Source organism: Passer domesticus, chromosome 5 (assembly GCF_036417665.1).
Source record: "Passer domesticus isolate bPasDom1 chromosome 5, bPasDom1.hap1, whole genome shotgun sequence".
Lineage (NCBI taxonomy): Eukaryota > Metazoa > Chordata > Aves > Passeriformes > Passeridae > Passer > Passer domesticus.
Genome location: NC_087478.1, coordinates 14781100 through 14794401, shown reverse-complemented (window position 1 = coordinate 14794401; position 13302 = coordinate 14781100). Strand labels below are relative to the sequence as shown.

The window sequence follows — 13302 nt, the reverse complement described above, 5'->3', positions numbered from 1 at the left end:
TTTCCCTGGCTGAAAATTCACACAAAAAGGGAGACAGTCAACAACAGTAAGTACAAAAAGTTTTGGTGGGCACTGAAAAACAAACCTTAAGATAGGTCACATCTGATCCATTACAACCCCAACTATGATTCAGTTTTTGTGCAGTGTGATTTCAGAGATTAGGCAAAAAGGAAAGTATTCATTAGCAAATCCTCCATAGAAGCCTCTTGTTTCCATTAGCCAAGATGCTTACTCCTTTAGCTACAAATTCTTGGTACTAGTTCTGTCACCTCATGCATTTTAACAAGAACTGCATATTAAAAAAAACAAAACAAAAAAACAAACAAACAAACAACACTAACCTCTGCCCTGTAAGCAATAGCCAGTGGTGCTTCACTGTGTATCAATAACTGTATAAAGATTTTTACACTCAGCCATTTACAACATGCTTTTACATTTCACATAATCAAACCCTGATGAAATTACAGTTGTTTATGGAATATTTTTAGTATTACTGAAAAACTGCCAATCTAGCAAGTTTAGTTAGCTCACAGTCACTCTGCCTGCTTCTGTCCATTGCCACTTCTACTTTCAGCAACAGTAGTTTCTCAGTATTATGAGAGTTATCATTCTGCATTTCACTTCTGAAAAAGGACATGTTTAACATACTGCAAATACAAACAACTTTCTCAAAAAACAAACATCAGAATGAGTTGACTAGAGAAACGTATTAAAGTAGCAATTGCAAAATGTAGAATAGGGTTATGCACTAGGCTAAATAAAAGACTCATGGTAGGATGGGGCTACAAAATATGCACAGTCAACAACCAACCAAATTCAGTAAGAACAATCAATCAAAATACCCACTGCAGAAACTATAAATATGGTGTTTTTTTATGAAGGCATGTCTGAAGTCAAACAATTCACAAATTTGTACCACCAACCTTTCATTTCCTCAGAACCTGATAAGATACAGTTTGCACTGCAAATTGAGAAGCCTACGGATTTTAAAATGTTTTTAAAATCCAGGTATGAGCGGGGTGGTGTTTGCATTTGTTGGGGAGGGGGTGTTATATTTTTGAGCAGGAAGCACCACTTAGTGATGGCACATCAGCTTTAATATCCCCAAATGCTTCCAATCAGAAATTCTGAAATACACACTGAAATAGCATTTTCAATTTCCTACCCAGTTTCGTAAAGTTTCATTTACTGTTCTGAATCAATAAAAATGAGCACTGAAAACCTGAACAGCAGGCTGATTTAAGTTTCTATACAACACTCATGACTGTATTCAAATAGGACTCATTAAAAAGGTCACTTTCCCAAAAGGATCCCTTCTTGATTTCCAAACCAGCAGCAAAAAATGGAATTATTTTTTTACTGTGCACCACTGCATCTCATGAGATGTCATTACCAATCTATTATTCTCTTTTGAATTTGATTCTCATTCATAATTACAGCAAGAACTATATTCATATATATAAAGAAAAGAATCCATCAGCTTAAATGAAGGTTTGAATTACTTGTGGGTTTTCCCACCTCAGAGGAACTTCAAAACCTCCAAAGCCTTAATTCAAAATCTTTTGAAAATTTGCTTTTTGTTTTCTAAGTAGAGGAGGGAAAGGAAAAAAAAAAGAGAGGGAGGACAAAATTTAAACTATTTTAAATTGTTCCATTTTCTTGAAATTATTATGTATAATATGCAAGCATAGATGGGAAGTACACAGCCATGTGCTTTGCATTTCAACAAAATACAGTTAAAGCAAGAAAAGATAATAAACTAGACCAGACCATGTTAGCTAATCAAATTTATTACAACTAAATAACAAGTAGCCTTTCAAATAACTTGACCTCACTATATGAAAGACCACCTCCCACTCTTCCATTCTCCTTTTTCCGGGACACTATTAAGTCATTTTTAGTCCTTTAAATGCTTGTTCCAACACTACCCTCCCCTCACTCAGGATCCATTCAACTCCCATAAAAAATAAACACTTTAAACTGATTTTAAAAAGGAACACATAATAACTAGTTATTTCAGCACATCAGATTCAAAACATCTTTTTCTAAACTGCAACATTTTATTACAGAAACCAAACTCTGAGATCAGGTAAGAAATTAAAACAGCCTTATTAACTCTAATTAAAAGTGCTTCAGCAACAGAGACTGATACCACCAAGAACAGCAAAAATCTTGGAATAGCAACATTTGAAAATTTAATCAGGAGACTGTGATGTTTATCCATGTGCTGCCTTTCTGAAGCTTTAACCAATGCTTTTGCCCAGTTCCATCAACTAGTCTCTTCCTTTTTTTTTATGGTAGATTCTTCCTAGTAGTGGTATCATTACTCTAAACCTTTGCAGTATCAGAAGTATGAAGAAAACTCACCATAAGCACATAGTGTCATCCTTTAAAACCTGTCTTTAGCCTTTACTCTGATACTCGCCTCTAGAGCCCTTGCAATCTCACCTTAAAAAGGTGCAAGTGAGTGTTGCTCACCAGAGACAAGCACCACCTTCTCTCTCTCTAGAAGAATCAGCTCTGGGAACAACACACCCTCTCTGCAAGAGCCCTTGGGAGTAGGGAAGGATCCCTGCAGGGCTGAGGGATTTGGTGGTGCTATGGTAGATCTCCAGAAACTCAAAAGCAAGAAAAAGAAACATTGGAGAAACTGGGTGGTATGACCCTTTCAGCATGGTTTTTACAATGGCATTAAGCCAGTAGAGTTTGTTTAAGATCCTAAAGACAGGTGCAAGCCCATTCTCTCAGCAGCCCACTGATCTAATTAATTTCTTTAATAGTTTATTTCTTACTGGTATTGCTTTGTTCTTGTCTATAATCTTGTCCCTTGATTATACTTATACTAATCCTCGACTCATCCCTAGAACAGCCCAGGTAAAACAGCACTGTGCAGACAGCAGATGGAAAGCCCTATATTTATAGGTTTTTCTTTTGAAACACTGTACTAGACTATTTCTTCAAACCAATTCTCCAACGTGTGGAAGAGCACTGCCATTAAACAAATAATTGGAACAATGGAAAACCAAATGAAAGCTAGTTCTGCATTTAAATTCGCATAATGAACTACCAGACTATGTTATATTTGGATCTATAATTGTATGAGCAGAAGCTTCATGGCAGTACCTTTGAAGGTCTAACTAGGACCATTAGAAAGGAGAGTAAGTTGAAGAATTAAACTAAATAATTGAAAAAGGATAATCCACACCATCAATGCTATTTATGACTTATATACTTCAAAATGAAAAGTCCCCATGAGATTCAATTCCCCAACAATATAAGCCAACTTGATTAATATATTTACCATTAATCACATTATTATATATTTATATTAATTATATAGTTATAAAACTAGTAAAACAATTTAAACTCAACATACAAACTTGCAAGGAAGCAAAATCAGATAAGGCATTCAAAAAGGAGAATTTCCCAAGTGGAACACTCTAAGAACTTCCAGACCTTAAATGATTTTGACAAATACATGGAACCACAGGAGTATGCTCTGGATTACTTAAGAAACACAGTATTAACAAAATACATAGAAAGGAAGAAAAGGGGGAAAAAAACCCTCAAGAGCACAAGACCACAATAGAAACTGACCGATTCAATACAGGAAATTAATGAGGTGCCTTTGCTTTTATTACTCATACTTACACTGCTGTTCTTAACCTCTCCTTATATGTCCTGATTTTTTTTATTTCTTTAAGCTTGTTCTGAAGTCAAAATAGCAAGTGTAATCAAATTAATCATAAATCAAACTGGGATATCGGATTCATTAATAAAATGTTTCCTCTAACAGAAAGAAAATGTATCATTCTTACCTCTGTTACTTTGGGCTGAAGTCTTAAAACTTCAGGACTCATGCGTGGTATATCTATGTGGATCTAATTAGACAAAGAAGAATACTGTAAAAGGAACCAACAGCACACTTTCTAAGCAACATACTAAAATAATTCTATTGGTTTACACTATTAGTTGTAATTCCATTGTATCATTATTTTTGAGATTACATGGATTTTTACTGTATTTCAAAACATACAGCCAAATCTTTAAGTTAATCTTTCAGTGAAGCAAAATTTTAAAACACATAATTTGTATTCATATTCTAGGATCCTTACATCACATTTTAATTATTTGCAAATTATAATTGTATTGGCAATACTCATTACCTCACAGTAATTATGAGTAAACAGATATTGCTACTTCTGCCAAGTCATATTCAACTGCCACTATCATAGAATCATTTAGGACAGAAAAGACCTGTAATATCATCAAGTCCAAATGTCCAAAGGTAAAAGAAGAGTTTAGCACCTATTTTAATGTATTTGACAATCAAGAAGAGAGCACAAAAACACCAGTATTCCTAAAATTTTTATTCCAAACTTCACAAAGGACATTTATGCCACAGAGTGGTCAAGTGATGATTTTGTCTTCAATTCACAAGCCTCATGTTAGTGATGCTATATACCTCTTGCTACTAAAGATTAGTCTTGAAGCTGAAAGAAAGATCTTAGCTTCTGTACCAAGGAAGGCTGAAGTATCATTGCTCAGTGTTACAAACTACTCATTTCAATACAAAACTTGAAGTAAAGTTATCTGCTTATCTGGGTGAATGTGAAAGTTTGACACCCCTATGTTTACTGCAAAACATATACGGTTTCAACTTCTTATGCAGAAGTTTGGAGCCAGTAAGAAACAGTCACTGTTGTACTTTCCCCATCCATCTTCACTTATTTGAAAGAGGGTTTGAGCAGGAGATGGGAGACTTGAAAATGCAAGTATTTTTAAACAGAAAACCATGGCAACACTAACGCTAACATTAAAAGAAATCCACTCTTTTGAATTTCAGATGAAAACTACTTATTTTTCTTCTAAAATTTAGGAAAATTATTAGAGGGCAGTCTATCTGATAAGATTAAAGAAACAGATGAAAACAGCAGCAAAGTTCAAAAATAATCTTTAAGCCCTTTAGCAAGTGTTCTGTAGATAAAAGTCAATTCAATCAGGTGTTCTACCTGTCTGTAGGTATCTTGGTGGCTTTCATCATTTCTGGAATCATAGTATTGTTCTACAAACGCAAAATACTCTTTGCGTTTTCTTTGTAAAGTGCTTTCTCTTCGGTCCACGTTTGCAGGAAGATAGCCCTGAAAAAACAGTGAAATTATAAAGACATTACTCTTTGCCTTACAAAAAGCACTGCTGGCATTTGATTACATGTGACAGGAGATCGAACAAACTGATGCAGTGCCATGTACTCCCACATAAATGTAAATAATCCTTTACTAAGTTATTTTTTCTAATCCCTCCAACTCGTATAAAATTTCAGATACAAACATCTTATACAAACAGCTGCTTGGTTTTTTTACCTTTTCTTTTTCCTACAAAATGCAATTTCTCATCAAAAATACTAAGATGGTGTTGATTTTTAGGGAGAAAAGCTTAAATAAGTAAGTTCAGCTAAATTTAATAACATGTGAGTTTCTTAATTTCTATATGGCCAGTACTGGAGCAATTTTATTAACTTTTTAAACGCTGTGTATTAACTCAATTGCGTCTAAGTAGGAATTATATACATTAGCAAGGGAGGCTTAGATTCAATATTAGGAAAAACTTCTTCATGGAAAGGATTATCCAGCACTGGAACAGGCTGCCCAAGGAAGTGGCTGAGTCACCATCGCTGGAGGCAGTTAAAAGACATGCTGATGCAACCCTTAGGGATGGGGTTTAGTGGTGGGCTTGGCAGTGCTGAGTTTATGGCTGGACTACAAAACCTTAAAGGTCCTTTCCAACCTATACAATTCTATGATACTATATTAAAATCATTGAAAATGTTATTTCTGTACACTTTAATTACTTAGTTTATAATGACAGGAAAATAAGTACAAGCCATATTACATTCCAGATACCTTAAGAGGTACTTTCTTTGGCAAAATGAACTTCTTTAAGATATACAGACTTGTGTTTGATTCCAAGTACTTTAAATCCCACCAGCTTCACTTTTTCTAAAGACTTTGTCTGACATTTAATATCCTGTCCCCGTGTTTGTGTTAAATATTGAATTTATTCAATAACTTTATTGAATAAAATTTATTTATTCTCAACAGTAGTGTTCCCATTTATTCTCAACAGTAGTGGTTTCTTCCCTGTAGGATATCTTAGTTGGTTGCTTTAGAAAATAATTCATTTTTAAAATCAAATGTGATTGTTTGAAGCACATCGATACTTTCTCAGCAAGTCTTTTTGCCATTACTCGCTTTCAAAGACTGAACTAATCTCTCAATTCGACATGTCGTGTTTCCTGTTCACTTTACAAATTAGGTTTTATTTTTAAAAGTTGGGAAGGCTTGCAACGTATCAGCAGCGTATAAATTGGTGGAGAGTTTAATCCATTTTATTCATTAATTTCCTCCAAAGGCTTTTGCAAACATATCTTTGGTTTTGTTATTCAAAAGAGAAAAGAGCCAGTATAGTTCTTGCTGTTTAGGTACAGTGTGCTTAACATTTTTGCTGTATTTTAAAAATAAATCATGTCTTTTTTTTTATATATGTTGTAACCAGTAGACATGCATAACACCAGAGTATTATACTGAAAAACTGTCTTCATCAAACACTTGTTAACATTATTAACATGCTGATATGTAACAAATAACTGATCAATTTTTTAAATCATATTTTTATAATTCCAATTTCTATGCTGGTTTTACAAACAAGACAATCATCATCTGCCTCAGATACCACCAAGTATACTCAGTTCCCTGAGAAAAAATCAAGTTTGGGCTTTTTAAATAAGACTTTTGAATAATTTTGAAACAAACATATACTAAAACTATAACTATACTTTGACTTCTTCAGTTTTCTGGGTTTTTTAGTATTGCAACACATCTTTAATCAAAATATCCCTCGATTTTTAGAAACACTTATTTCCCCAGGAGCTCCTGGTGACTGTATAGAATCATAAAAAGGTTTGTGTTGAAAAGGACCTTAAAGATCATCTAGTTCCAACTCCCCTTCCACTAGACCAGGTTGCTCAGAGCTCCATCCAGCCTGGCTTTAAACACTCCCAGGGATTACCATTATTATTCCCCCTTACCTGGGACATTAACTGTAAATCACTATTAGGTTACTACCAGAAAAGCATGGTGGAGCTTATGACCACAAAAACTGAAAGTGCTTTTCTTTCCCACTTGGTAAAGAAGCTGAAAGAAAATTCTGCCTTACAGTAAAGAAAACTAATGATTACTTAAAGACTTGTCTTTGGGTTTCCAAAACATACTACATGAGGACCACATAATAGATAAGAAATGACAGCAGGACTTACTTAAGAAAATTTAAGAATTTTCAAAATATTGTCATTTGGAGGTATTAAAAAAACAAACAAACAAAGCCAGTTTCATAAATCTCTTACTCAAAAAAAAAAAATCCACTTAATTGTTAAAGTACCAGAAAAGTAATCTGAAAGCAGGTTTTTGCAGAGGTATGGCAAGATGAAATTGCAAATTGAACTGAAATAGATCCTGGAGTTGTTAAAGCAACAGAACAAGAGAACTCTACACTTAGGCATTTTTATAGACCAGGAATACTAAATTAAAATCAAATTCTGGAATTAAGTTAAAGCTCTTGGAAAGCCTATGATCTTACAAGAAAGCATGAGGAGTCAGCTCATTTTATATTTTTATAATTAGCATAATTCCAACTCTCTAAACCCCAGTGTCAGTCTTTTGATTCAGAACTTAGAAAATACTCATGCTTTAGCTTACTATGTTTCAAAGTCAACTTTGAGTTAGCCATAATTTTTCTTTTAGTATTTTAAAACAGACATCCTAAACTTCAAGAGAAAAAAAATGTCTTTTTTACAACCAAAATCACATATAACTTTGGAAACAGAACTAAAATGAATTGTAAGCTCCATGTTTAATTTCAATTACAGCAGGATATTTGAATATCCACCATTAAACTGCATCTGCATTTAGCATTAGAAGGAACTAAGCTGCAAATTTAGTAGAACTCATCAACAAAAAAGACTCTTTCAGTCACTGGAAATCAGTGTCAATCTGAAGTAAATACTTTGCATTCCCTACAGAATTATTCTATAAAAAGCAAAGCTATTTAAGTCTACTCTCGGAAAATTTGATAGTGCTAAACTGGTGTATGTGCATAATTCAGAATTTTAAACAGTTTTTAAATGCACAAAGATTTGCTGAGAAAGTGTCTTTCACAGCCTCTGGAGAGTAGATATCATGAGAGTTCTGCTTCTTTTTATACAAACATCCTCATAAACTTTCTCCCAACCACAGGCAGACAAACAACAGCTAAAATGCTTAACTAGTTGTCATCACAAGCATTATAGCTGAAAAGAGAGACATAAAAGATACCTCTATGAAGAACTGCATTTTTGCAGAATAACCTTTTTAAACATAGTCCAAACACCAAGATGAAAAAAATCCTGTTTTCTAACACCAAACCCAGTGAATCACATATTTCCACAAGCTTCTCCCACATGCCCAACTGAAACACCTCCATGGTACTTCAGCCAACCTATTCCCAAGCTACAGCCACTGCAAAATCCTCTGGCCACAGGGAAAAGATCAGAGTGTTCAGCCAGCCACAAACTCGCACCACAAAAAAGTGATTAGCTTTTTAATGAGGTTGTCTCTGAACTGCCTCACATGTCTGACATCAGGAGAGCCAGTGCCACAATTCAACTGACACAGTGGTTCAAAGTTTGTCATCTTAAAGCACTATAGAAGAATAAGCCAAAAAAACCCTATAGATCCTATCACTGCTTTTCCTCACTACAGTGTTACTCCCTTCTTGCAGTTACTTTAATGTGAATTCAGAATGAAGCCCTTCCTAGGACGCTGATCATCTTTGCTTTCCCTACTGTGTGTCTATTTTCAAGAAAACTATTAAGAATGTACTTGTCTTGGAACTCTCCACCATTCCATCAAAACTGGCTGAAAGAAGCCACAGTTATCACAACCCCTTCCTTCATAGAAAGCCAGGCTGAAAAATAAAGATACACAGCTGGCATGATTTATTACTACTTCTCACGCCCCTCCTTTCAATTTGATAGATTAATCTTGAAATTGAGTAAAAGAACATAACTTCCATTACAATTCAGCAGAAGACATGTTTCCAACCATCACTGATGGATTACAATTCATGCTAAATCATTTGCAAAGCTTGAAAAAGCTATTAATACTAAATGCAGAGGAAGAATAAAAAACAAAATACAACTTACTGAAAGAAGCTTCCATGCAATTGGACGAACCCGTTTGGGAATGCCAGACCAACTCAATTTTCGCAATTCATCTATCAAAACACAATGGTTTCATGAGAAGCAAGGAAGCTACTCCCAATTCACATACACAGACACATTCAAATTAGCACAAAGGCATTCACAACAATAGTCTTCTTAGAAAATCCAGTGAATACAGAAATATAGGGCAATCCTAATGAGTTAATAAAATACTGGATAATTGTTATCCATAGGGACATGTATGGTAATAGGTACTGAGTGTGATAAGGTAACTCTTTGGAGTATTTCTCAGCATTACTGTTTGGTATACATGCCTTATATTGTCACAGTTGGCAACTTAAGACATAAATTTATTATTCTTCCAAGTATTTTTGAGATACATATGAAAGGAGTACAGTGTATAAAAGCAGTTAAAGCAGTTGTATTATTGAAGTCTACACAAAATAAGAAGCAGCAGCATATCCTTTCAAAAAACATTAAGAAGTTCACAGTACTTCTGCACACTAAATATGCATGGACGGAGGAAGCATGAAAGCATGCTTATACACAAAAACCCAAGAAATTTCACAGTTCACAATAAATTTCCCCCTTATCCTTCATCTCAAGGAGTTGAGAGGCATTGAAAGAATAAAAAAAATGACCAAAGGATCAGTAACATTAGAAAAATATGACACTACTAGAGTTCAGTGTGAACCAAAGTCCCAAAGAAATCATGAAAGCAGAACTTGTACAAACTATAAACACAGATTAAGAGATAAATTCAAGAATTTGTCACAGGCTGGCACAAAAAGTACACTTTATTATGAGTATGCTGTCACTGAAAACACAAGGCGTCAATGAGAAAAAGATGTAATAAGCAACTGAAAGAAGTTTAATTTATTGTCATGCTTCAGCTGTGATCATGACACACAAGCTGCCCAACATGAACCCCAGACAGCAGCTGGTCACATCCCTTAACCCTGATTCCCATTTTTTATCTTTTTTCTAGCACACTTCTACTTCCTTTTCTCTGCCCCATTTAACAAACCACTCCAATTATTTCTTCCCTTCATGGTCCAAGTTTTGCCACTGCTATACCCAAATACGGCATTTCTGAAATGATTATCAGGCACCGTTGGTCTTGTAACACTGCACTTCCCTGAGTGATCTCAGTGCTTCCCTCCATACAATGGCACTGTTTGGGCACCTCTCACACAACTCCCCCTTGACTACTTGTGAAATCCAGGAATACCATAGGGTGCTATCTACAACTTGTGTCAGCTTCTCACAGTGTGGTTTGTTACATACAACAATTTCTCACATCACCTGCAGTAGTTCTCCACACTCCAGGGAGTTTGCTCAGCCTCCAAGCAGCTTTAGTATTGGCTTGCAGCCCCTACCACTTCTGCAATTCCACCCATGGTCTGATTCCAAGTTAATCCCCACCACACCAAGCACTACAGCATAAGTAACAGAATCACTTGTCATATTCTTCTAAAAGCCAGAAAGGCAGGAACTGGTCAGAAGATATAAAGGCAAAATAAACATATAATATGAACAAGAGTAGAAAGACAGTATTTTGCATCATTTATGAACAAAATAAAAGAGATAAAATCTGCCTTAACTAAACAATCTACAAATTATTTCTGTATTTCCTTTCCACCCCAAAGCATGACAGGTAGCTCCAGTTGTTTTAATACCAATGAAAGCCCCAAGTCTTCAAAAGCAAAATCTCCAACTGTGCATATTCCTGCTCTACTCGTCCTTGTGCAGTACTTATGAACAAATATGCTTTACTGGGTCTAATCTATTTGTGTCCAGGCTGAACAAAAACCAATCTTGTGCATTAGCTTATTACTTCCTTACACAATCACTTTCCTCAAGTTTCAAGTTTTGGCTACCTTTACACACAACCATACAATTTACAAACTATGTAATTAGTATATGAAGAAAATAGAAAATAAATTGTAACTCAGCAACTACTTTTATTATTTTCTAGTAACACAATTGTTCATTCTTAACTCTACCCCCAGCAAACCCACTCTAATCTTTCACCTTTCCATATTTTTCCTCCACTCTTAACTTGACTCAATAGGAATCCATGCACGAACATGGGTACCAACCTCTGAAAACAGCATAGTAAGAAAAAGTATAAAAAATTAAAATATGAAGATCTACTGTCACAATCAGAAATGTGAAGGATATAATTAACTGAGTGACAGATCATCCCAAATCACCCAGTACAAAAGTTCCACTTACTTTTAAGTAACTCATTTAAGGCCAAAGATAGGAAATACACAAGCAAATTGGAACACAGCTTATTTTCCCTCCCTCCCCTCCTGAGCGTATTCTGCAATGAACATAAATTTCCTTTAATTAGGGATAGCTTGGGCTATCACTTAATTCCAAACAGTAACGCACACTATGGGAACGGGTTCATAAGGATTGCTCTTGCCGGAAGGAAACCTCAGCACCAGATGTGGAAGTAAAAACCAAGGACAATTGATCTTCTTTTTTACAATATAACACTTACTTGAAACAGATTCTTTATTTAACCATCATGTGGGATTTGGGAGTGAATACATCCCTACATTCTTCCATGCTTATTCAAACAATTATTTGAACACAAATAATTATGTTGCTTTGCCACTGCCTTATCCTCTCTGGGAGCTCTTTTTACACCTAGATTGTCTGGTGGGCCTACAAAATCTTCAGTGATGTTCCTTCTCCCAATGTATTTGAGAAAAACTATTTAAAGCTAGTTTCTAAGTTGTTTCTCAAACTCTCTTTTAGAAATCTCTCTTCCATTCATTTGGCCTGACAGGACTCATATACTGCTCTGCTCTCCTTATTTGACACAGAACTTTACCTTTTGGATTGTATTTAATAACCTTCTATTGTATTTAATAACCTCCTCTGCTCTGTTGTCATGCCATCCTTCTGAACTTTCTCAAGGCTTTTGTTTCTGGTTTTGCTTTTGTAAGTGGTACAGTAATAGCTTTCAGGACAGAGGACTGTTAGACAGATGATTGCACAACTGAGAGTTAAGTCAATTCCATTACAAACCATTAGCCCTCGGTATGTGATAGTTCTATTTCTTCACACTGACTGCTGTCCTATATCATAATTTTCTGAAATTCTAGGATCCCAGACTAATCCAAAAAAAAAGAAAGAATTCTGGCCCTAACTTTTCACTACAGTGACCTCAACTACTATTTTGCCAGTGACAAAGAGCACACAGTAAAACTCAAAGAAGCTATACAAGAATTCTTATCAGGTAGCAAACCCCAAAAGCACACCCTCTGACCCTTGCATGACACTACTGCTGAAGCATTAATTCACATTATACTTTCCTCTGATGGTTCATCACCAAAATAAGAGGAAAAGAAACAAAGGACCCTGCCCTTTCCAACAGCAATTACAAGAGCAGGACCAAAGTTGCTCCTGAAGACTTAGTCTAACCCTACTATAACATAAAATAAAAACACTTATGATAATGAGAAAAAATTGAAGCATATACACAAGAGTGCCATATTAGACATTCATAAAAGACTGTCAGTAAAGCTAAATCCTAATACCGCTGTTAAAATACATTAACTACATGTGCATTTTATTAGACACACGTAACTAAATTTTACACCAAGTGTCTCTATTACAGTCTTTAAGATGGGCTTTATTCTTACAAATGACTCAACAGGCGAGTTTCTAAAAATCAAATAACATGTAATTGAAACACTCACATTCCAGTTCTCAGGTTACCTCGAGACACTTAAATTTAAAAAAAAAAAAAGAGGACCCTGAAGATAACTGACTGGTCAGCCTCACTTTTGTGCCTGGGAAGATCACAGAACAGAAGACCTTCCTAGAAGCTCTGTGAAGCAACATGCAGAAGAGTGATGTGATTTGAGACAGCCAGCATAGCTGACCAGAACAAGTCCTGCCTGAGCAGCATTTTGGCCTTCTACAATGGTGTGACTTATCTGTGGACAAGGAAAGGCTTCACAGGCATCATCTGTTTAGAATTCTGTAAAGCCTTTGACATGGTCCCCCAAAAAATCCTTCTCTAT

The 13302-nt window shown here is 35.3% G+C and overlaps 1 protein-coding gene across 1 annotated transcript in view; it reads right to left on the bottom strand.

The window, feature by feature from the left end:
* Window positions 1-13302, bottom strand: part of TBC1D22A (TBC1 domain family member 22A) — a 139411-nt gene that overhangs the window by 109738 nt on the left and 16371 nt on the right. Inside the window, exons 5-7 of the mRNA XM_064422124.1 lie at window positions 9239-9309; window positions 5013-5141; window positions 3819-3881 (exon numbers count right to left, since the gene is read on the bottom strand). Of these exons, the coding sequence (XP_064278194.1) occupies window positions 3819-3881; window positions 5013-5141; window positions 9239-9309 (263 nt within the window). The remainder of the gene's footprint in view (window positions 1-3818; window positions 3882-5012; window positions 5142-9238; window positions 9310-13302) is intronic.